The following is a 23,924-nucleotide window of genomic DNA, read 5'->3' on the forward strand; positions in this document are numbered from 1 at the left end:
ATCGTATGGCTTGTAACATGCAGTCAAGACTTGATCTTCAAGACTTCTCCTAACCCTCTTCACTTAAAGTCTTCGAGCAGCCTTAATCTCATTTGGTGGATGTTTCTCTGCTCCTCTTTTTTTAACTGAACTGGGATTGTTTCCTATCAGGGACATTTTAGGGTTTTGCACCCTGTCCCCTCTCCTTTTCGGACCTCTCCCTGTCCCCTGCCTGGGTTTCGTCCTCAGTGGTGCTCTGCTCCTGGTCATCTGACCTGCATTTTGCAGCTTTTCTTCATGCACATGCACACTGAGCCAAACAATGCATATGCAGCCCGCTCCCAGTCTGCTCCAAGGTCTGTTGGGGTTTGAAACTCTTGGTAAATAGGAGCAGGAGTAGGCAATTTGGCCCTTCAAACCTGATATGTCATTCAACTAGATCAGGACTGATATTCAACCTCAATGCCATTTTCCCGCATTATCTCCATATCCCTTTGTATGTTTAACATGTAGAAATGTATAGATTTACGTCTTGAATATATTCAATGAATGAGCCTCCATAGCCTTCAGTTAGAGAATTCCAAATATTCACCATCCTCACAGTAAAGACATTCCTCCTCATCTCAGTCCTATATGGCTCGCCTCTTATTTTGAAACTGTGTCCCCTGGTTCTCGATCTCCCAACCAGGAAGAATATCCTTCCTGCAACTACCCTTGTCCAGCCCTGTACAAAATGTGTATGCGTCAGTGTGGTAATCTCTCATTCCTCAATACTCTAGAAAATATAAGTCCAGTTTCTCAATGTCTCTTCACAGGACAATCCTGCCATTCCCCAGTTCAGTCTGGTGAACCTTTGTTGTACTCCCTCTATGGCAAGAATATCCTTCCTTATGTAAGGAGACTACAACTGAACACAATACACCAGGTGTGGTCTCACCAAGGTTCTTTACAATTACAGCAAGACATCTTTACTTCTGTACTCAAAGCCTTCTGCAATAGGCCAACATGCTATTTAGCTTCCTAATTGCTTGCTGTACCTGTATGTTGGCTTTCAGTGACGCATGAACAAGGACATCCAGGACCCTTTCGACATCAATATTTCCCCATCTCACATCATTTAAAATATAGTCTCCATCTATCCTTTTCCTCCCAAAGCAGATATCTAAAATGCACATTTTTCTACTTTATATTCCATCTGCCATGTTCTTCCCACTCACACCCTTGAAGCCTTCGTTGCATCATTTGTCCTTAACCTATCGTATTTCACAAAATTAAAATATTAAACACCACATTGGACTTTCTTTTAAGTAGCAGTAATTATTTTAAAATACAGGATGCAAAGTGCCAGCATGATAGTTATACATTTCCAAAGAATTGATTTACAACATTTATAAATTCACATTGACTTTGAATTACTCAGAGTTAATTAAAAGTAATAGGGATGTACAAGTGCTTTTTGAAAGATACATGACAGGAAAACAGCAAAATTACTTTCCAAATTAGACTTCCTGATAATTTGGCAGCACATTGCTGGCTTTGACAAGTAAACATATATTCCACTCAATATCTTTGCCATTTAAAAAAAATAGTTGTTCATTGGTAATCCGTATTTAAATACTATTCTGACACTTCTGAATGTGTGAAAATGGATTTGAAAGAAGAAAAGAGGATTAAAATACATGATAAATTTTAGTAATTAGGGGGATTTACCTTGTGACTACAACCACCAAGCGGCGAGGGTCATTGACATAAAGAGCATAGAACCTTAGGGTGCTCACAGTTGTCTACATGCTGAATTCTCAGTACCACTGAGCTATCTGTTCAAAGAACAGAGTTTAGTGAGGCACTTCCCTATCCCAGAACAATACCTATGTTGCAAAAATGACATTGTGCTTGCAAGAAATGTTTTGGGGAAAAATAAGTAGAAATTTGGGGTAAATAGATATTATGCCATATTGAACCTCAGACAGGTAACTAGTAAATATTAGTGATAACATCCATAAACTTCCTACAGTACAGAAGGAGGCCAATCGACCCATCGAGACTGCACTGACCCTCCAAAAGAGCACTCTACCTAGACCCACTCCACCACCCTATCCCCGTAATCCTGCACATTGATCATGGCCAACCCACCGAACTTGCACATCTTTGGACACTAAAGGGCAATTTAGTATGGCCAATCCACCTAACCTGCACATCTTTGGCTGTGCGAGGAAACTGGAGCACCTAGAGGAAATCCATGCAGATACGGGGTGAACATGATAACTCCGCAGTCACCCAAGGCCCGAATCAAACAGAGATCCCTGATGCTGTGTGGCAGCAGTGCCAGCCACCATGCTGCCCTGTTCCTGGCCCTATTTCCTCAAGAAATCGACCTGCCAGTTGAGTTGGCCTGTGACTACAGGATAGACACAGCAATGTAAATGAGCTGCCTTGACTCTATTGCTACGTCGAATGCATTCTGTCTGCTCAAACATAGAGATGCCCATAAAAGGTTTGCACTGTGGCTTGCTCTCGGATTTTTTATTGAGTGAAGGGCCATTGAGGATCTCAAGGGTGGGTGGAGGGGTACTGTCTGATGGTTTCCAAGTAGACAATGATATTTATTTTATGCCTTTTATCCCACTCCTTCAAAATGTATTCCAATGAGAATCGCCTGGCAGAAAGTTTCTTTGCGGGAAAATTTATGTCAACATGAGTTAATGCTGAAACATAAACTGTAGGAATGATAGAAGCAATGCCACTGAGACTGGATGGAATTAAAACGCGATTTAGCATTCGTACTTAACAATTCTCAAAAGGAAAAGGTTTCTGCTCTTTGAAAACTGCAAACTGGGGGCAGCATGGTGGCGCAATGGTTAGCACTGCTGCCTACGGCACTGAGGACCTGGGTTTGAATCCCGGCCCTTGGTCGCTGTCCGTGTGGAGTTTCACCCCCACAACCCAAAGATGTGCAGTTTAGGTGGATTGGTTCTAATTGAGTGCTCTAAATTTATTTTAAAAAATAGAAAACTGCAAACTAGGTTCCTGAAAGTTTTACTTTTCCTGTTTTTGACTTTTAAAAAACCTTCAGAATTCAAGAAAACAAATGGTGACCATTTAACTAGCTATTTCCTTCATAAAGAAAGATTTCCTATAAAAGCCCATTAAAAGTAAAAGTTTTCAGTGTTGAATTATTTGACTGATGGCATCATGCAGCTCCACAATAAACTTTGGTGTCTGTTACACAGGAAATTATATGGTTTTTCCATCATCTTTGAATTTTATTCAGCTGAGTAGCAGGATACTTCCTTAATATTATTTGGGCTCATGAAGGTAGAACACAGCCAATGCCAAATTCTGTCTCACATGTTAAACTGGACATCAATCCCAAAAGTAATTTTTGCATTTGATTCTGAACTTTGGAAAATTGGGATATTCCAGCGAATCAAAGATTGAATTTACAAACTTAATGGATTCAGGACAGGCATTAATAATTCTTTCAGAATGGCAGAAATTAGCTCCACTCCAGGACCTTCGCACATAATCTAACTTGGCCAACCATGCATACTTAAGATTTGGAGGTGCCAATATTCGATTGAGGTGTTAAATCCATTTCCTTCCCATCCCAATAATTCTGTGGATAATAAAGATCCTATGGCAATGTTGGGAGATAAGCTAGGTAACTTCCTGCTGACCTAGCTAACATTAATCCTTCCTCAAATAATAAGACTAAGTGAACATTCATCAAGTCAATGATTGTGGCAGTCTGCATGGACTGTCAGGTACCCACGATGCACTGCTATTGGCATTGGCAGTTGTCAGAAATAGTTAAGTACGATGATCACGCACTGACTCCACATAGTCTGGTGGTGTCAATGGTGAAGACCACCAGGGGCACATGTGGATTGATTTTATTTTTTGAAGTTTGAATATAAATGTGAAGAAACATCTTCACCAGGTTGTAAAATAAACAAAGGCTATTAAATGCAAGTTCCTCTGCCTTGATAAGGCAATGGGGAAGCATGTGTTGAGGGAGAACTTAAACCAGCATTATATTAAACTAGCACATGTTTTTTATGAAATACTCTCAGGTAATAATATTCAAAAGCTCTTTATGGTGCATTTAGTAAGACAGAGCAGTATAAAATTGATCACATTTTCAATGTATGAAACAGATTACAGTTCTATGCATAATACATGCGATGTTAGTGTTTAAAAAAAAACAATTTCATATATGGCATGTAATAACCAGCAACAAGCATTGTGATTTCAGGCTTGTTGTTTGCTGAATTTCCCAGAGTACAACAGTGAAAGTGCTCCATTGGCTGTTAAGCACTTTGGGGTGACCTGTGGTCATGAAAAGTGCTGTATAAATACAACTTATAGGGGCTGGTTTAGTACACTGGGCTAAATCGCTGCCTTGCAGAATAAGGCAGCAGCTTGGGTTCAATTCCCGTAACAGCCTCCCCGAACAGGCGCCGGAATGTGACGGCTAGGGGCTTTTCACAGTAACTTAATTGAAGCCTACTTGTGACAATAAGTGATTATTATTATTTAACTCCTTTTTCATTGGCCAAATCTAGTGACGAGAAGTTCTGCAAACAAAAGCAAGCATTCTCGTGGTTGAGGTCGAGGATCAAATAGACCAGTTATGTGCTGCAGATCTAATTTGCTTGAATAACAAATTTAATTTCCTGGAAAAATATCTTGAACGCGCTGAGCCCGGGGGCTAGTTAGCTCAGTTGGCTAGGTGGCTAACACGTGGTTCAAAAGAATGCCAACAGTACAAGTTCGATTCCATTCCCATTTGGTGGAGGTAGAAATGGGGCCCGCTTCCTCGCGTGGAAGTGGAAGACCATCACTGAGAAGAACTGCCAAGCAAAACAGCTCAGGATGAAGCAAGAGTAGAAACGAGCCAAGTACCTGCTTTTGGGCAGAGTGCATGTAAATGAATGAAATAAAATTAGGAGCTAGAGAAAACGACAGTGACTTTTGGTCACATCAGTCTGCAGACTGTCCAGATCCTTGGTGCTATATAGTTTCGAATGTTGCCATAATTATGGACAGTTCAAAATCTAGAAGCTTATCAATGACTATTTTATAATTGATGCATTCACAAGGTGATAAATGACAACATTTTGAAATATAACATTTCCCTTTCTGCATTCTACTCCAATTTTCTTGAACATACATTAGGGACTGACAACACCACCGGCAAAGCAGCTCTTTTGAGGAAATCAGTCATCAGGGTACAGGTCTGTACATTTTAAACTGTTTTATAAGAAATACGTATAGCACGTTTTGGTCCCATGTTCAGCTGATAGAAGATAAACATCACAGTCGATTCACAATATGAACAACTAATAGTTGTTCATTGATTGTGACAAACTATCAAAATTTACTGAATGTTTGGGCTGTATTTTCACTGAGTCAGGATGCCATGGGAGCCGTTTTAAAGTGGTGGCTTGGACCCGAAAGCGGGATTCTTGCCCACTTTGCCAGGAATTCCAATTTTAAGGAGTAACATTTAAGGGTGAAGGGTGGCTTGAATCAAAAGCCAACACCCTGCATTCTAAACCTGGCTGGTTCCATTGCGGGGATAGGCATGTCTTAGTGTTCCACAATTTTCATGGATATGAGCCAGGTTTCCAATGAGCCGCGGTTCATGGTACATCAAGAGTTGTCGTGAACCCTAGTCTACATGAGGGACATTTTAAAAGATCAGTTCAAAAGGTCTTCCTCATGCCCCCACGTCAGCATATGCCCCTCCAAACAGCCCCTATTGCCCATCATGCCTTCCCATGCAGAAATATGTCCCCCAAATAACCCCTATGGCTCCACTGTGAAGAGGACAGTGTAGAACTTCAAAAGGACATATACAAGTTGGTAGAATGGGCAGATGAAGTTCAATGCAGAGAAGTGTGAGGTAATGCATTTTGGTAGGAAGAAAGTAGAGACACAAATAAACTATGGTGTAAAATTCTTAAAGGAGTGCAGAAGCAGAGGGACTTGGGTATATATGTCCACAGATCATTAGAGATTAGAGGAGAGACCAGGTGGAGAGAGCAGTTAATAAAGCATATCATAATCTGGGCTTTCTTAATAGGAGCAAAGTGCCAGGGCCCCAGGTTTGATCCCCGGCTTGGATTACTGTCTGTGCGGAGTATGCACGTTCTCCCCGTGTCTGGGTGGGATTCCTCCGGGCGCTCCGGTTTCCTCCCACAAGTCCTGAAAGACGTGCTGCTTAGGTGAATTGGATATTCTGAATTCTCCTCTGTGTACCCGAACAGGCACTGGAGTGTGGTGACGAGGCAATTTTCACAGTAACTTCATTGCAGTGTTAATGTAAGCCTACTTGGGACAATAATAAAGATTATTATCCCTAACGTGAAGAAGGAGGCCATTCGGCCCATCAAATCTGTACCAACCCTCCGACAGAGCATCCTACCCACGTCCAATCCCTTTATCACCTCGCCCTATTCCCGTAACCTAACCTACACATCCCTGGATACTAAGGGGCAACTTAGAATGGCCAATCCACCTAACTTGCACATCTTTGGACTGGAAGAAAGGGAGGTCATTGATGAAGCAACTGAAGATGGTTGGGCCTAGGCCCTGAGGAACTCCTGCAGTGATGTCCTGGAGCTGAGATGACTGACCTCCAACCAGCACAAGCATCTTCCTTTGTGAGTCATAGAATTTACAGGATCACTCTCGGTGTGGAGTTTGCACGTCCCCCCCCCGTGCTTGCGTGGTTTTCACCCCCACAACCCAAAGATGTTCAGGCTATGTGGATTGGCCATGCTAAATTGCCCCCTTAATTGGAAAAAATTAATTGGGTACACTAAATAAACAAAAACAGTGCTATCCATTGTACCACCATGCTGCCCCTGTCAATTGCACAATGTTTATTTACACTAGGTTTAAAGATGTCAAGTAATTTTCATTTCAGCTATCTAAATTTTAAAGGGTCTGAACGATTGACACTTTTGTCATGTAGGAAAATAACTTTTTTTAAACATAGTAAAACGTTATGAATGATCCATCTTTTAAAGCTTTTTTACATATCCTATTGTCACAATGGAGTTGATTGGTTCTAAATAATGTACAGTGGGTCAATGGGTGTGGAATTGCCACAATTTGCCATAAGGGCGAAGGTGGATGGAGGGGCATACCTTGGCAAGGATGAGGGTCAGGGGTTACTTAGGATTCATCCCTTGGCACTGGGGCATGAGAGCTAAAAGGGGTTGGTGGGGAGCATCCCTTGGTATGGGGGCCTTAGGGATTTCTGGAGGGGCAGAAGGGGTGAGTGGCTGTCATGAGGTGGCAGGGATGGCATATTAGAAGTGTGTGGTTGCGAGGGGATATGAGGAATAAAGTCTGGAGGACCTTTGTGTTTTTTTTATAACTGAGACAGTTAAACAGCCCACCTCTTCAATCAGCAGCCCTTGTGGCTGCCTCCGAACTTTGTCCTGAGTCGGCTGGCACAACTCCAGCCGGTATCCATTTCCCCCCCACAATGAAAATCCCACGAGTGGGTTGAACCAGGAATTTTCATGACACCTGCTACCCACCTTGAGGATGAAAATCCAGGCCTTTATCCAGGAAACCATAGTACATAATATGCAGGATGCACAGCAACAATTCTTCTCAAATACCCTGACAAGTAACATCGAACTTAGTTGCAAGTACCAGCTAATTCAACTTTAATAGAAGAAGAGCATTGAGGACAGTCCATATAAAAAATGTCCCATGTGCATGCCCAGGATTCTACTTTGGGTACTTCTTCTGATTCAAAGTGTTTTTAAAAATCAGGCAATTGGAATTGATCCATGCTGTTGCTTAATAACATACAATAAATATGGAATGATGCAAATTGCCTCATGAAGTGAACTTGCTCATTTAGAATTCTTACAAATGAAAATATCTTAATTTTACCATCCATACAAAATGTTCACTATAAAGAATATAGCTATCCATACAATTTAACAGATGAGGGCTCACTTCATTCATTCTTTACCAGCGGATTACTTTTGAGAAAAACAGTGTTGAGTTCTTGCATGAGCTGCGAGTGTAGTTTTGTATCAGTTCCAAAAACTGTTTTATTAAGAGCACCCTCTGCTTGACCTGGACCCGATGATCCTTGAAAGCGTCTTAACTTTGTGCTGCTTTGCGTTGTACTAGTTTGACCTGGGTGTAAAGTGGGCCTATTGGACTCCTGTGCATTGGCCGTCAAAACCTCGGAGTGTTGTAGGCAGGCAGCCAACTGATGAGATCTCCCTGGCGCATCTCCACGAAGTGTCTGATGAAGGACATTATTCAACTTCAACTTCCTGCTGTCCTTCTGCAATGAGAAATTAATTGCTGAATGGAGGGAATTTAATATACCGGCAGAAACACAGCTTTTGCAACTTAACAAACCTGCATTCTGTTAAAACTAGGATGTTACAGCGCATCAAATATTTTCATAGTTCATTAACATAGAACAATTACACTCCCCTGCTCTTACACATAGCCCATAATTATTTTTTCCTTCAAGAAACTATGTAATTCTTCTTTGAATGTTCCAACTGAATCTGCGTAAACCACTCTTTCAGGGAGTGCATTACAGATCACAACAACTCGCTGTGTTTAAAAAAAAGTTTCCTCACGTTGTCTCTGGTACTTTTGCTAATCATCTGACAAACCAGTCTCCACAGGTTACTGACCCAGTTGCAACTAGAAACAGTTTTACGAAACGATTCAGGAATTTAAACATCTCCATCAAGCATCCACTGAAGTTTCCTGCCCCTTGACCCTGGTACCATTCCATTAAATCTCAACTATGTCCTCTCTCAGGCCTTGACATCCTTCCTGAAGTGGTGCTCAGAATTCAACACAAAATTCCAGCATTTTAGAAAGATTTTGCCTCACTTCCTTGCTTTTGCATTCTGAGCAGCATTTTAACTTGCAAGTGGTTGGGTGCCGATGTGGACAGGGATTTAAATCAGCAAAAAAATGTTGGCATGACAGAAATCCAATGGCGGTGGGGGGGATCTGTATTTTGCTGGACTTACACGTAATTGAGTGCAGCCTTCCCATGCTATTTGAAACTCGCCAGGGTTAATAAGGCAACAGCACGGCACATGGTGACGATTCTATCAAACTGACAGGCTGCAAAGCCTTTAAATACTGAATAATAGCTGCTTCCTTGCATAGATGAAAGGTTTTTCACTCAGAGGAATTATTCTGCGAGTGTGCTTTCACTGCATTCGAGGTGACTTTAGAGGTGGGGCAGAACGGTGGTTAGCACTGCTGCCTCACAACTCCAGGGACCCGGGGTCAATTCCGGCTTTGGGTGACTGTCTGTGTGGAGTTCGCACTTTCTCTCCGTGTCTGCCAGGGTTTCCTCCGGGTGCTCTAGTTTCCTCCCACAGTCCAAAGATGTGCAGGTTAGGTGGATTGGCCATGTTAAATTGCCCCTGAGCATCCAAATGGTTAGCTGGGGGCCATGGGTTATGGGGGTAGTGTGGGGACGTGGGCTTAAGTGGGGTGCTCATTCCAAGGGCTAGTGCATCTCGATGGGCTGAATGGCCTTCTTCTGCACTGTAAATTCTATGACTTCCAACTTTGGAAGTTATTTTGCTATCTTGGACTTCATTCCCCTTTTACCCCCCTGCTGTCAGCCTAAACTGCAGCATGCAAGTAGCTTATGCAGCTCCACCTTCTGCTAAGAACAACAGGAACAACAATCACCTTTCCTGCAGCTAAATGTCACTCCAAAGGACAGACGAGATGGACACAGCTGAACGGATGCAACACCCCACAGCACAGTGTGTACAGCCAGTGGATTAGCTTTCTTGATGTGGCAGAGTAGCAGTGCCTCAGGCCTTGAATTACATGGCAAGTTGTTGCTGACATCTTCAGTCTCCTGGAACAAGACCTCCTTCCACACTGGTCAGGTGGGCATGCATTATTGGTGACTGTCAAGATCACCCATATGGTATTCTTTGTGGTTCAGATCCTAGGATGGTTGGCGTGGTGTTCACAAAGACTACAACTAACTTTTTTTTTGAACAAAACTAAAGACTTATTTATACTACTTAATTTAATTTGACTCTTAATTCTATATAATAAACAACTGACAATAAAAATACAATCTACACTCATCTACCACTAATCTCCACACTAACATAATAACTATGATCTGCTCTCACTCACAATATCTTTCCTACAGTCTGTCTTCTCGCCTTCTCCTCAACATTCTTCCAGAGGGCTTAGCATCAATGCTTTATATAGCTCCCTCTAGTAGTTGATTTGGAAATAACATTAACCCTTACAGTTCTGTACATTTCTCATTATGTTGTCACAACCCAGCCCTGAATTTCTTAGTTTTCGGCTTCTTCCAGGAATCTGCTGCTCATAAGTCCATCTTCTAGGTAACTGATACCATGCTCGTCAGGGCTGCCACTTGCATCCACTTTGCGACTGGAGAGGCCAGTCAGAACCAGGGGGCTCTCACATATTTGCTCTAATATTTTGATTGGATTCCCACATAAAATCATTGACTGCATGCATGGCAGTCAAGGCCCCCTCAATTCAGCCTGTAGTTTTGTCATTCAGAAACAATTCCACTTCATGAATGTTCAGCTGAAATGTGACCACAGACAGATTTTCATCTGCAAGATATCCTGGAAGCTGCCATGATTCCTTGATTCTCTACCAGTCACATCTCCTGCATATCTTTGCATCTCGAAGCAGAGTCAGTGGGTGAGATAGGAGTCTGGTGACAGCTATGAGGAGTCCTAACATTGATTCAAAGGAAAGGTACAAAAGGAGTCATATGCGCTTGAGAGAGACCATTGAGCAAGCCATTGGATTCAGATGCTGGGACAGATCTGGGGGCACCCTCCAGTATGTACGGAGTGGAGAATGGCAATGGTCTGCTATGCTTTAGACATAATGATGCTGCGGAGAGGGCTGGAGCTGCAGGAGGAGGAAGGAGAAGAATGCCACTCACTTGGCTGAGAAACCCATATGGGCTCATACATGCATGCTTCAGATAATAGGAATATGTGAAACCTTGTGGGAACACAGTGCTAAACACACTAGACCATTTCACCTCCATTAAACACAAACATTCCCACAGTAAGAAATCCCTCGGTCTCATTCTTACGCTTTGCTTATCTTCGACCTGGTCATACTATTCTCCTTGAGGCCCATTCAAAAGGTGAGAGGCAACAATGGAAATGACTGGATAGCAGAGTCTTGAAATAAAGATCATGATTTATTAACATTTTTATAGATATTAAGACAGCGATATTGTCATATGAAATTTCCTTGTACAACTAAAAACTCTTCTTTTCTCCTTTTCCTATTTCTCACACTTGCTGTTATCTCCATTGTTTGGAGTCAGCTATAGGCAGGTTGCTCGTTTCCAACCCCTAGCCAAGTTGTTCCAGTACAGCTGAAACAGTGGCATCATTGTGTATGTCCCGTACACAAAAAGCAGGACAAATCTAACCCAGCCAATTACCACCCCATCAGTCTACTCTTGGTAATCACTAAAGTGATGGAAGGGATAATCAACAGTGCTATCAAGCAGCACTTACTTAGCAATGACCTCACTGAACTAAGTTTGGGTTTCGCCAGGAACACTCAGCTTCTGACCTCATTACAGCCTTGGTCATTGCATCACACTCTTGATTTGTGCCTTGTAGATGGTGAGCAGGCTTTAGCGAGTGACATTGCCATCACTGAATCTCCCACTATCGGCATCCTGGGAAGTTACCATTGGCCAGAAACTGAACCGGACTAGTGATAGAAATACTTTAGCTACCAGAGCAGGTCAAAGGCTAGGAATCCTATGGTGAGTAATTCACCTCCTGACTTCCCAAAGCCTGTCCACCATCTACAAGGCACAAGTCAGCAACGTGATGCAATAAACTCCATTTGCCTGGATGAGTGAAACTCCAGCAACACTCAAGAAGCTCAAAACCATCTCGGAAAAAGCAGCCTTCTTGATTGGTACCCCTTCCACAAACAGTCACCCACTCTACTACCACAAACAGTGGCAGTAGTTTGTACCATCTACAAGATGCACTGCAGGGTGTCACCAAGGTTCCTTAGGCAGTACCTTCCAAACCCACGACGGCTACCATCTAGAATGACAAGGGCAGCAGACACATGGGAACATCACCACCTGGAGGTTCCCCTCCAAGTCATTCATCATCCCAAGTTGGAAATATATCGCCGTTCCTTCACTGTCATTGGGTCAAAATCCTGGAACTCCCTCCCTAATAGCACCTACACCACATGGAATGCAGCGTTTCAAAAAGGCAGCTCAACATCACCTTCTCAAGGGCAATTAGGGATGGACAATAAATGCTGGCTTAGCCAATAATGTCCACACCCCATAAATGAATTTTAAAAACTCTCTCTTCTCCTCAGCTTCCCTTTTTTAAATATTGACTATACTTTCTACGTAATTATCTTTGTTGAGTTCCAAACCAAGCTTTAGTTTAAGGAACAAACAACATTTGATAAGATTTCATGTCATAATCACTTCAAATCTACTTAACGAGAAATCAAGTGTTCAAAGGGAATCAAAATTAACAACACAGGTAAAGATTTAAGACATTTTATCAATTAGGGTTGCCTTCAATTTCAATCAGCTTGGGTAGGTTCAGGACACAATTAACTGCATATATGATCAAAAAGCATAACACTGCAGATTGCATGGAATTACACCGACGTGACAACACAGAAATAAGCCATTCAGCTCAACTCCTGTACATGACTTTAAGCATCACACAGCCTTCTCCCACCATATTTTATCTTAGGCGACAAACATATTCTGATATTCCCTTCTCTTGGTGCTACAAATCAGATACAAGCACATCAAATGCTGGATTCTATAAGCAAGCCAGTCAGCAACTGTGTAGCAAACAAAGGAGTTGATGTTCAAATGTGGGCCCTTTGCCAGAGCTGCTCTGTTTAAAGCTCCATGCCTGAAACATTAGCCTGTTTGTTGTGGTCATGTCAAAAGCCAATAAAACTTTAGGAAGATGGACACTTCACAAAAGAATGCAATGGACAAATTACCTTGACAAAATGCACCCCAGAGCCTCAAGTGAAGTATTTTGTGGTTTCTCTGAGAACAAGGATCAACTCATGTCTAAACATGTCTTTGGAAATTCATGAAGCTGCAAACAATCTTGCTCAGGTGTTGATAACTGCCCCTCTCCCTTTCAATAGAAGAGATTTAAAATGATCAGTGGGCCCATGAAGATGGCATTTCAAGCCAAGGCATTCAGGAGGCTGCTCGTGTTAGAATGTTAATGGGATAGCAAACACATCCTATGTGACAATTACACCTACCACCAACCCATGTGTAGGCAATGCGACATATTTGATACTGTTGTTCTATAACAGAAACTAGCTTGAGATAATAAGTATTTTATTTATTCTAAGAAGAGCCCAGAGAGCATTAGTCTGGAATATGAAGACCAGAAGGAAGCCACCCCTCTACCAGTATAAGGGAACAATAAGAAGTCTTACAACACCAGGTTAAAGTCAAACAGGTTTGTTTCGAATCACTAGCTTTCGGAGTACAGCTCCTTCCTTCACCTGAGGAAGGAGCAGCGCTCCGAAAGCTAGTGATTCGAAACAAAGCTGTTGGACTTTAACCCGGTGTTGTAAGACTTCTTACTGTGTTCACCCCAGTCCAACGCCGACATCTCCACATCACAGTATAAGGGAAGACCCTACCTGAAAAAGATCCATTCTGGGTAGACAGGTGAGGCTAGGTCATTTTAACTGCAAGATTATATTTCCTCACAACAACCTAATCATAACTTGGAATGAAAAGCAAGAAATGTGTTACTATTTGGAAAACTATTGTGAGTTGATTGTCAGAAATCTTTGCCTTTCATTTATCTTCTCCTGTGAACTGAAAGAACATTTCCAGGCATGTAAAACTTTTGACAATCTTCTTGGAGATTAATACAGATTTTTGGGACTTTAAGAAATGTAAGTCCATGTTACATTTTTTGAAATCATCTTTTTACGTGTGTGTGCATGTGTGTGAGAGTGTGTGAGTGTGTGTGTGTGTGTGTGTGTGTGTGTGTGAGAGAGAGTGTGAAAGAGAAAAAGAGAGAGCGAGAGCATGAGAAGTGGGTGTTTGTTATATACATGTCAGCTGCTGCCCAATTAAATGCTTATCCGTTCTCTTGACTTAAACTTACAAAAAGCTAGTTTTGTATGTTCTTTAACGTAATAGCGCTCAAGAAGTTTAAATACACCATGTTGCAGTCAGTCAAGAGGTGGGAAAAGGAAAAATTATCCAACACCTCTCCCATATCCATAAACACACACGGACTGATAGCTACATATTTCCAGCATTTACTATTTTTGTTAACTGGATAGTATTCTCCAACATAACACACGGCTTTTCATATAAAAATAGTTGCTAAACTATACATTTTTCAAATTCGAGCATCATCTAACAATAAATTCAAAGGGATGATATTCTCTGCAATCTTATGAGCACCAATGACTAATTTTCAGTTTCTTTTCTCAATTTCTGAAGTAAAACAGTGAACAAAAATGAGTTTATAATACTTTCACACCGTTCGACCTCCCTCCATTTTGGGTCATGAAACCTTTCAAATCTTAGCAAATGGAAAATGTAAAGGGAGGAAACCAACATGAAATATTCCTTTCCCAATTTGAATATAATGAAATTCAATCTCTACCAATAGACGGATGGTTATAAGTCATGTTCCCAGAACATGCTGTTCACCTCCACTATCTCTCTTCACCAAGTGACACATACTTCTATTTTTGGGAGAGCAGTGACTGCAAGAGCACGTTTCCCCAAAATAACATACCTAGGGATATGGCTCATACACATTAGCTGTTTTCATACACCAACACATGGTCATTAATCTCTGATGTCCACTTACTTTCACAGCACACAAATGGCTGGAATTTCAGTGGTCTACTTGCAATGGATTATTTCTTAAACCAGCACTTAGTTTGAGTCCTGAGGGTGGGTCCCTCCTGCTTTTAGATTTGCTGCTCTTTGAAGGACATCATTATTTTGGCACTTTGGTGTTGCTGGTGTCCTTAAAATAGCATTTCTACTTTCATGACCACAATGTTAACTTTCCTGGCCAGCAAAAAACTAGCATTAAAAAGAAATTCCAGGCAAAACTAAAAGCAAGGAACTCAAGCGTCGTGCACAGTTTACGTCAGGAGTGCAGGACTGAATCACTTTTCTTGCAACACGGCTAATGACCCATTATTCCATCCCACACTTATCTCTACATCTCTCTCTGTTCATCTGCATAAAAATGTGAGAACAAGTTTTAACATTAATTTTTCCACTTGAAATGAACACTTGTCTTACTCGGAATTTGTATGGCCCTTCTGCCAACATTGCAATGTATTAACAGGAGATTTGCAGAAATTCTCCTCAGTGTGTCTAACATGCTTTACATTTGGACATAGTACTTTACTGTGCGCTAAAGTTGCGTCACAGTAAAAATATAATGTGGAAAAAGGACAAAGAGCACCGCTCATTTGCAAGCAACATAAAAACGTCCTCAGTGACATAAAATTCAGGAATTTTGGGCTGCAGGATTAAATCCCTGCATCTGAATGGTGGGGCCCAAAGTGCTCCCGATATTGAACCACGGGCCTAATTTCCACGAAGTGGGTAAGCTACAGAGAGAAGCGGCTGCTTGCTGAATAAAGCGTGTTTTCATTAACAGGGTGCTAACAGCAGCTTAGAATAAGTGAGGAAAAGGGGTTGGGGAGGGGGCGATGACCAGTACTGGAGGTATTCAGATGGAGAGCACCCCTGCCTGTCCTGGCTCCACATCCGGTAACTTCATTTGGTAGTACAGAACTTGAGAATTGCTGAAAAAGAGACATATTGGCCGGATTTCTCCGGCCGTTCACTGGCGGTGGGATGCTCTGGTCCCACTGGCAGCACACCCCCTCCGGCGGGTTTCCTGGCAGAATGGGGTGGCTTCAATCGGAATTCTCATCGACAGCAGCAGGAACAGAGAATCTGCCACCAGCGAACGCCGTGCTGCCTCCCTCAGCCGAGAGCCACGTGGTTGGGGGGCCGGAGAATCCCACCCACTATTTAAGCTTTTTTTGTCGTGCACTCATCGGGACAGATTGCAAAAATATCAATAACCAATGAACAACAATTTATACTGCACGAGACGAGAGTACTGGTTGGTTGGCAAGGGGGCTCTGTCGTGTAGAATGAATTAGGGAACAGTTGACTGCCAAGTTTTGTTGAATTCAAACCAGGTAGGTTGCAAAGGACGCAATTCTCCAGAAAAATTTCTAAGTGTGGTAGCGAGCGGGAATTGCCCCGGGCTTCCTGGTGCTCTGCCCAGCGAGGCCAGCAATGCAATTCAATGTTAATTGGTCCACTTAACGAGGCCTCACGGGCTTCTCATCGCAAATGAAGACTCACCAGCTGATTTGCCGGGAACGTCAGCCCCCCGCTAACAAGGGTCGAGCAGCACTTAAGCTGCATTTGTTCAGCCAAACCCAGGCAGCTCACACTAATGGCACCCAGGAGACCGGCCCTAATATTTGGAGATGCTGGCCTGGGGAGGCTGCTAGACGCGGTGGAGGCCAGAAGGGATATTTTGCTCCCCCGGGGGTCCTAGACGGTGGGCCACAAGGCAGTCAGTGCTGTGTGGGATGCGATGGCGACAGCTGTCAGCTCTGGGTGCGACCAGGAGGACTGGCCTTCAGTGCAACGACCTACACTGGGCAGCACAAGAGAGTAGACACCAATCCCCCCCCCCCCCACTGTGGGAGCAACCAATCCCCAAATCCCAATGAGACCCACAGCCCTTCCTCCGCCCCCCTCAACCCCTCCTTCACACCACCACTGTGAACCACGAGTGTGGCTAACGTGCCCTCCCTGTGTCTCCTCAGAAAAAGCCATCCCATAACCGTCAGGAGAGGGCTCAGTCTGGCGGATGGATGGCGGACATAAGAATCCTCACCTCCTTCGAGGAGCAGGCTCTGGAGGTGACGGGGGTCGCCGAGAATGGATTGGTCAGCCATGAGGAGGCTGGCGGATGGGGGACCTGTCAAACATGAGTAGTGATTGCCTTACTGGCTGAACCATCCCTCCCACTGACTACATGCCCATTCTCCCGTAGGTCCTCCAGCCAACGGCGCCATCCATCAAAGGCGGCCCCCTTTCCTGACTACGAGGAGAACACCTTGGAGGAGAAATCCGAGGATCCCATCGCTGTCCTGGCACAGCTGTCATCCCCACCCCCCACCAGCGCAGATAGACATGTCCTCGGTGGGACATGTTAGTGGGCAGTCTTCTGGGTAACAATTGTGTGAGCACCACACTGCTGATGATGCACATCGCGTGGAGGCAGGAATCCCCAGGCAAGACAGCAGTCAGAGGGCTGCTGGATTCCAGGACCCAACGGGTCCCAGCCTGATGCTGAGCCTATGATACATGTTACCGGGAGCTAATGGAGATGATAGGGACCAACCTGGATGTTCAGAGAGAGATGTCAGCGTCACTCCAGCAGAACCATAGCCATATGGAGGAGTCCCAGAGGCAACTGGCGCAGGATATGGCACTGGTAATGAGTGGCACCGAGGCCAACGCTGCTAGGGTAGCGACTGCAATGGAAAGCCTGGTGCACAATGTCGGCACCATGAGTGAAGGTGTCTGAGGCGTCGCATAGTCGGTGACGGCCATCCCCGAGGGTCTCGGCAGAATGTCTGACTCGCTGGGGGTTGTCACCCAGTACCAGGCCGATCTTGATGAGGTTCTGTGGGACATGTCCTGCTCTCAGATGGAAATGGCCGAGGCGCTGCAGAACTCATCCCAATCACAGGTGGGCACGGCTGAGGCACTGCAGAGCATGGCCCAGTCACTGAGGAGCATTGTAGAGGGTGTCGACACAACGGTGCAGACCATGGAGAACCACATGGTCTAGCAGAGCCAGATGCTACAGGGGCAGCAGAGGCTCGAACCAGCTGCCCCTCCATCCCAAGGTGAACCCCAGGGCCCTATGGACACCAATCGGGAGGATGGGCGCCGGATGCCAAGCCAACCCGTCCCATAGAGTGGCGACAATGGCCACCAGCTCCCGAGTTCCGCCCCTCGGATGAGGCCGTATCTTGCAGTCAGCACATGAGACAATGCGGCACAGCTATACACGTGCCGCAAACAAGGGAGCCGGGGCCCTCCGGCCTCAGAGCCCCCAGAGGACGCCCGCCAGGGGCATCGAAGGCCACTGGATGAGGTAGGCAGCTGGCAGCCTCCACCCCATATGTGCATCCTGGGGAAACACCAAGACATAGTGGTAGAGCTAGGAGGGCCAAGCACATTCAGGATCACTGAGGGCACCGGGGGAGGAGGGAGGGGGTGGGTAGGTCGGAGGTGGGGATGGGGTGTTGGGGTGATGGGCACCATGGGGAGTGGGGTTTATACAACACATTAAACACCTTTTCGCTCAACCATTATGATGCCTCTGTCACTTCCTTTCGCAATGCGGGCTGATCCACGGGCTCTATGCCCATCTCTCCAGGCAACCCCACCAACCCCACCACTGCGCATGGTGCTCATCCACTCTGCAGCCATGGACATGTCCCTGGAGCTGTGTACCATCTCCAGGGTGTTCGGATATTGGCTGCTGTGTGTGCGGTGTTGCCTCCAGCAGTGTTCAAGCACAGAGTCCAGGCATCAGGGTGTGAGTGGGATGCTAGTCAATGACCCCTACATGCTACATGACCCATCCATCCACATAAATCCACTTGACATGTGTGAGGTGCTCACAAAGCCACGATTGCCAATTCCCCATTAGCAATAACCTTCAGCCGCGCAGCCAGAGGCCTCAGCAGTCAGTGGGGGTTATGGGTGGTTGGTAAGGCAGATGGGCAGGGACAGTGGTTGCTCCTGGAATGGATACACACGATCCAGGGGTTGGCATGGTGGTGCCGCGAGCAGTTGCTCCCCCAGTTGCCCCCCCAATTTGTAACAAGCATGCGCTTCTTTCCTGTAATATTGGAGGCTTACAAGGCCATTTGACATGTGAGAAGCTGGTGCTTAATGGTTGAATTTCTGGATCAAAATATCTTATTAATAAAGGTGGCCAGACTATTTACAACTTCTGACTGACGTTTACAATTCCATCCAAAAAAAAGAAAAAAAAAAGTCAGTCTGAACTCAGATTAATCTCACTGATCAGAAGCTAATTCATTTTAAAAACGTTAAGGAATTATATCTTCCGAACTTTAAAACAATACACATCTAAACGCAGCAACAACTAATATCTTGTGCAGAGTATCATTGAGAAACAATTTGATGCACCAAATGAAAATTAACTTCTTTAGCACCCAATGTGTAAATGCACCATTTATTAAGTGAAAAGAAAGAAAATTAGGAAATGCCCAGAAAATCAAATGGACCATCTGGACCTTCGGTACCACTAGTTTATCAATGGTCAGCAAGCATACTTTACCACTGTGGGAATTAATAGCCAGTGGTATGAGGCACAGGGGTGTATCTTCATGGATGTGGAATACTGATCCCAGAGATATACTGCCGCTTTGCCATGCCATGTGCAGGCAAGATTACTTTGCACCAAGTTGAAATGGCAGCCTATGCGAGCTGCACCAAATAGAACCACCTCTGGCAAACAACTTACTTGTGCTTGTTCCATTTTCCTTCCATCAACCTTTTTTTGGATTGGAGTTAAACCCATGCTCCCAAGTTTTGCACTTAGCATCGCCGACGAAATATGTAACTGTCCATCGAGTTGCCAAAGGTCACCTTCATGCTGAACAACAAAAGCAAGTTATTTTTTCAAATCACTGAAAGAAAATTCTATTAGTATAGATGGCATTGCAAAGTCATGAAATAAAAACTATGTCTGTTGTCTTCAGATCAAAATCAGAGTTCTTGCATGACAAATTCAATTGCTTTTCATCAAATTGGGGAAAATCAAGTTTCAGCAGTCACAAAATTAAGATAACATTCCTTCAGTGAGTTCATTTTTTCAGTTTTATCAGGCATTTCTGTTTATTAAAATATTACAAAATACATGGAGAATCTCTTAGACTTTCAATTTTCATTGCGGTGTAATTCATCAAGATGTTTACCAGTTTTTTAGTCACTGTAAGTATTCCATTTAAGGGTGGAGTTATCCAATCATTTTTGAAATGATTTGCAGCAATTTCTGTGCATGACAATTCCCTCTTCAGTCTTTTTCCACCCCACTCAGCACTGAACATCTTGGTTAATGCTCTCATTTATACAAACTCTCATTTATACAAAAGAACAGATTCATGCTATTGATAGGATATTCCCTGCCACAGTACCCTTTAACATCATTGAAGTCTGTAATATTGGATATGATTGATCATATCATTCTCCTCCAACATTTTCCTTCTATGCCCTTCCTCAGTCAGTAGACAGAGGCAAAAATGAGAACAGCAGCGGGCGCCGATCGATTTGCAATCTAACCGGCCCGCTCCGGTTGGCAAAATCAGGAACCCACCATTGGCGCCTGGTCAGCTTTTAACAGTGGCCAAGAAGCTGAACCAGAGCCATAACTTTTAAAAAGTTTTAAGATGGTGCGTAATGATTGATTTGTTCCAGGAGTGATAATATAAGAAATAGGGCTTGGTTATTTTATAAACAAACTTTATTAAAACAAAACAAGATTTAAAATTTAAAATGTAAATCCCAACAATAACAGATTACATGCAGTTTCATAACTTTAACACTAGTTTGTATTAAACAACACTGCAACAGAACATGCAGTTCTCATGCCACTTTCACAGGCAGGCAAAGGCAACACTTGCATTTACAAAGCTATTTTTCTTCGGGTGGATCCATTTATTCTGAACCCTTTTTCCAAAGCCTGCCTCAGTGTCAACTTCCATGACTGTCTCGGTCAATTTCCAAAGCCTTCAACTCTGTAACAGTTCAGAACAACATTCCTTCTGTCTTTCTAAGTTCTGCCCAGCCCCTCAAACGAAGGTTCTCTGTTGGAGTTTCCAGGCTTGAATCCATTAGCGTTTTCTTAGCTGTTTGATTGCCAACTCCCATTTATACAAAAGAACAGATTCATGCTATTGATATGCAACTAACCACCCATTGACAAGCAAAGAGGCCATCAGAGTCTGTAATGGGCTTGTAATGTTCTTGTCGGATGATCTGATATATATCACAAGGACACTTGTAGCTAAAGCTATAAATGATTTATTAACATTAACTGTGGGTAAACTATAGACAAAACAACAGATTAATAATAGTATGATCATGCACAAGCAGTAATCTCTCTCCAGCTAGTACGAGGAGGTCACCTGACTAACATTCGCTTATCTACTAACAAAACTCCTAGCGGTCAGTCGGTGAATTACAACACAACCATGATATCACTACATTCTTTTTCCTTTGAAGAAATAAATTAATACATTAATCATTATATTTACATGTGATAGATATCATGAGCCTGTGAGTCTGACAGTATTAATTTTTATTTTTATTTTTAAAAATGGGTTAACAAATATATATATATATATACACACACACACACACACACTAACAGCAAGCATTGTATATACAAATAGTGCAAATCTACAAATTGAGATGATCAGGTTTTCCTCTGACTCTGGTTGATCTTCTCAAAGTTTGATCTTGCTGCTCAGAACTTGTAGATTCAATGTTCTCCGTGATATTCTCATGCTCATGAACTGCTGAACTATCTGACACTGCAGCTGACTTTGATTCTGACGTGGATTCGCCATCCATCACGTTGTTGTGAAAGTCTTCTCTGGTTTTCAAGAGTGCGCGATGATTTATTTGATTTATTGGCTGTCCATTGCTTTCTTCAACAATTGCTCAACAATATGTACACCTTTTTCGGCTTTTCCATTGGCTTGTGGGCACGACGGACTCGATGTGACGCAATTGAAATCATATGTGACTGCAAAGTATTGCCACTTTTACAGCTAAAACATGGACCGTCGTCACTCATGATGACTTGCGAAATTCCGTGTCTGGAGAAAATTGACTTGGTATGCAGTTATTACACTGCTTGCCGTTATACTGACAGTAGAGCCATTTTGGGATAGTTTGAAAAATAGTCGATGATCATGAAATAATCTTTCCCTCTTGGTGGAAGAGATCCATAGCTACTTTCTGCCATGGTGCCGTAGGTAAATCAGATAGCTGCATAGGTTCTCTTGTTTGCTTGCACGATGCGACTGGCATGCGTCACAACAACTGACCATCCTGTCAATATCTTGGTTTATACCTGGCCAGCAAACCACAAGCTCTCCGTTTATATTTTTCAATCCAGAGATGTCCTTCGTGTATCCTCTTTAGCATATCCTTACAAAGAGATTGATGTATGACAATACAGTTCAAATAAAGCACCTCTCCATTAATGATATCGAGTTCAGATCTTATATTGTAGAACTCCACACATTGACTCATGGGCCAGTGTGAGTTGATGTTCCTCATCACCTCTTGAAGAGTTTGATCCTTCCTGGTCTCTTCCTGGATCTCACATAGTTTCGTAGCTGTTACTGGTAGTAGTGTGGAGGTAAGATTGACATGCAGATCTACTTCTGCAGCAATTCCACTATTAATACTTTATATCGGTGCTCTCGATAATGAATCTAAGAACAAATATTTCACTGGCATGTAGATGAGATTGAAGTCCATAGCGTTGTAACTTCATCATCAACCTTGCACGGTTGAGACTTTTTTTGATGATGTGAACCAAAGGTGAACTGTCTCAACTGTGAAAGTTGGAAGCCCATAGACATAGTCGTGGAATTTCTCCAAACCTACAACTAAACCCTGGCATACTTTCTCGATTTGAATGTACCTCTACTCTGTTGTCATGGATCGTGATGCATATGCGATTGGTTTCTAATTGCCCGAGTTGCAGAAGAACTGCTCCTGGACCATCTTTGTATGTGTCTGTTGACACTTTAATCTGCTTAGTTGGGTCAAAACATGTGAGAACTGGCATGGTGGTTAGTGAAGTCTTGAGCTTCTTCCACTCTTGCTCATATTGCTCAGTCCTTGTGAAATCCGTTGTCTTGTGCAGGAGATTACGCAGATGTCTCAGGGGGTTGGATAGGGTGGGGGGTTACGCAGGGGGTTCGATAGGGTGGACAGTGAGAGCCTTCTCCCGCGGATGGAAATGGCTGGCACGAGGGGACATAGCTTTAAACTGAGGGGTAATAGATATAGGACAGAGGTCAGAGGTACGTTCTTTACACAAAGAGTAGTCAGGCCGTGGAATGCCCTACCTGCTACAGTAGTGAACTCGCCAACATTGAGGGCATTTAAAAGTTTATTGGATAAACATATGGATGATAATGGCATAGTGTAGGTTAGATGGCTTTTGTTTCGGTGCAACATCGTGGGCCGAAGGCCCTGTACTGCGCTGTATCGTTCTATGTTCTATGTTCTAGATGTGTTGTTTTTGCTGAACTGGTTTGGAATGAATTTCCCTATAAAATTGATCATACCCATCACTCTTAAGATGTTTTTCTTGTTGTGTAGTTTTGGCATGTTGAGAATTGCTTGAACCTGTTAGTCAGGTTCAATGCCGTGCAATGAGAGCTTGTCACCTAGGAATGTGACCTCAGTTACGCCAAATTGGCACCTTTGCTTGTTGAGCTTCAGGCCATTTCTCTTGATGCTCGTTAGAACTTTAAGCAACCTCTTATTGTGCTCTTACATTGTTGAGCCCCAAACTATGATATCATCCACATCCACATGTCCACCTTCGATTATGTGCTCCATAGTACAGTGAAACATTTCTGATGCTGAAGCATTCTCAGAAAACAGTGTCGTCCAAATGGCATACTGATAGTGCACTATTTTGTATTTTGTTCTTCTCGCTTTAGTTGCCGGAAAACTTGAGATGCGTCAAGTTTCATAAAGA

General features: G+C 43.4%; 1 protein-coding gene across 4 annotated transcripts in view; it reads right to left on the reverse strand.

Moving 5' to 3' along the window:
- Positions 1–4,056: 4,056 nt before the first annotated feature.
- Positions 4,057–23,924, reverse strand: part of arap2 (ArfGAP with RhoGAP domain, ankyrin repeat and PH domain 2) — a 604,005-nt gene continuing 584,137 nt past the window's right edge. For all 4 annotated transcript variants that reach the window (XM_072496549.1, XM_072496548.1, XM_072496547.1 and 1 more), the window contains 2 exons: positions 19,659–19,790; positions 4,057–8,305 (listed from right to left, as the gene is read on the reverse strand). In XM_072496549.1, the coding sequence (XP_072352650.1) occupies positions 7,967–8,305; positions 19,659–19,790 (471 nt within the window). In that variant the 3' untranslated portion in view covers positions 4,057–7,966. The remainder of the gene's footprint in view (positions 8,306–19,658; positions 19,791–23,924) is intronic.

The sequence above is a fragment of the Scyliorhinus torazame genome, chromosome 3, assembly GCF_047496885.1.
Source record: "Scyliorhinus torazame isolate Kashiwa2021f chromosome 3, sScyTor2.1, whole genome shotgun sequence".
NCBI lineage: Eukaryota > Metazoa > Chordata > Chondrichthyes > Carcharhiniformes > Scyliorhinidae > Scyliorhinus > Scyliorhinus torazame.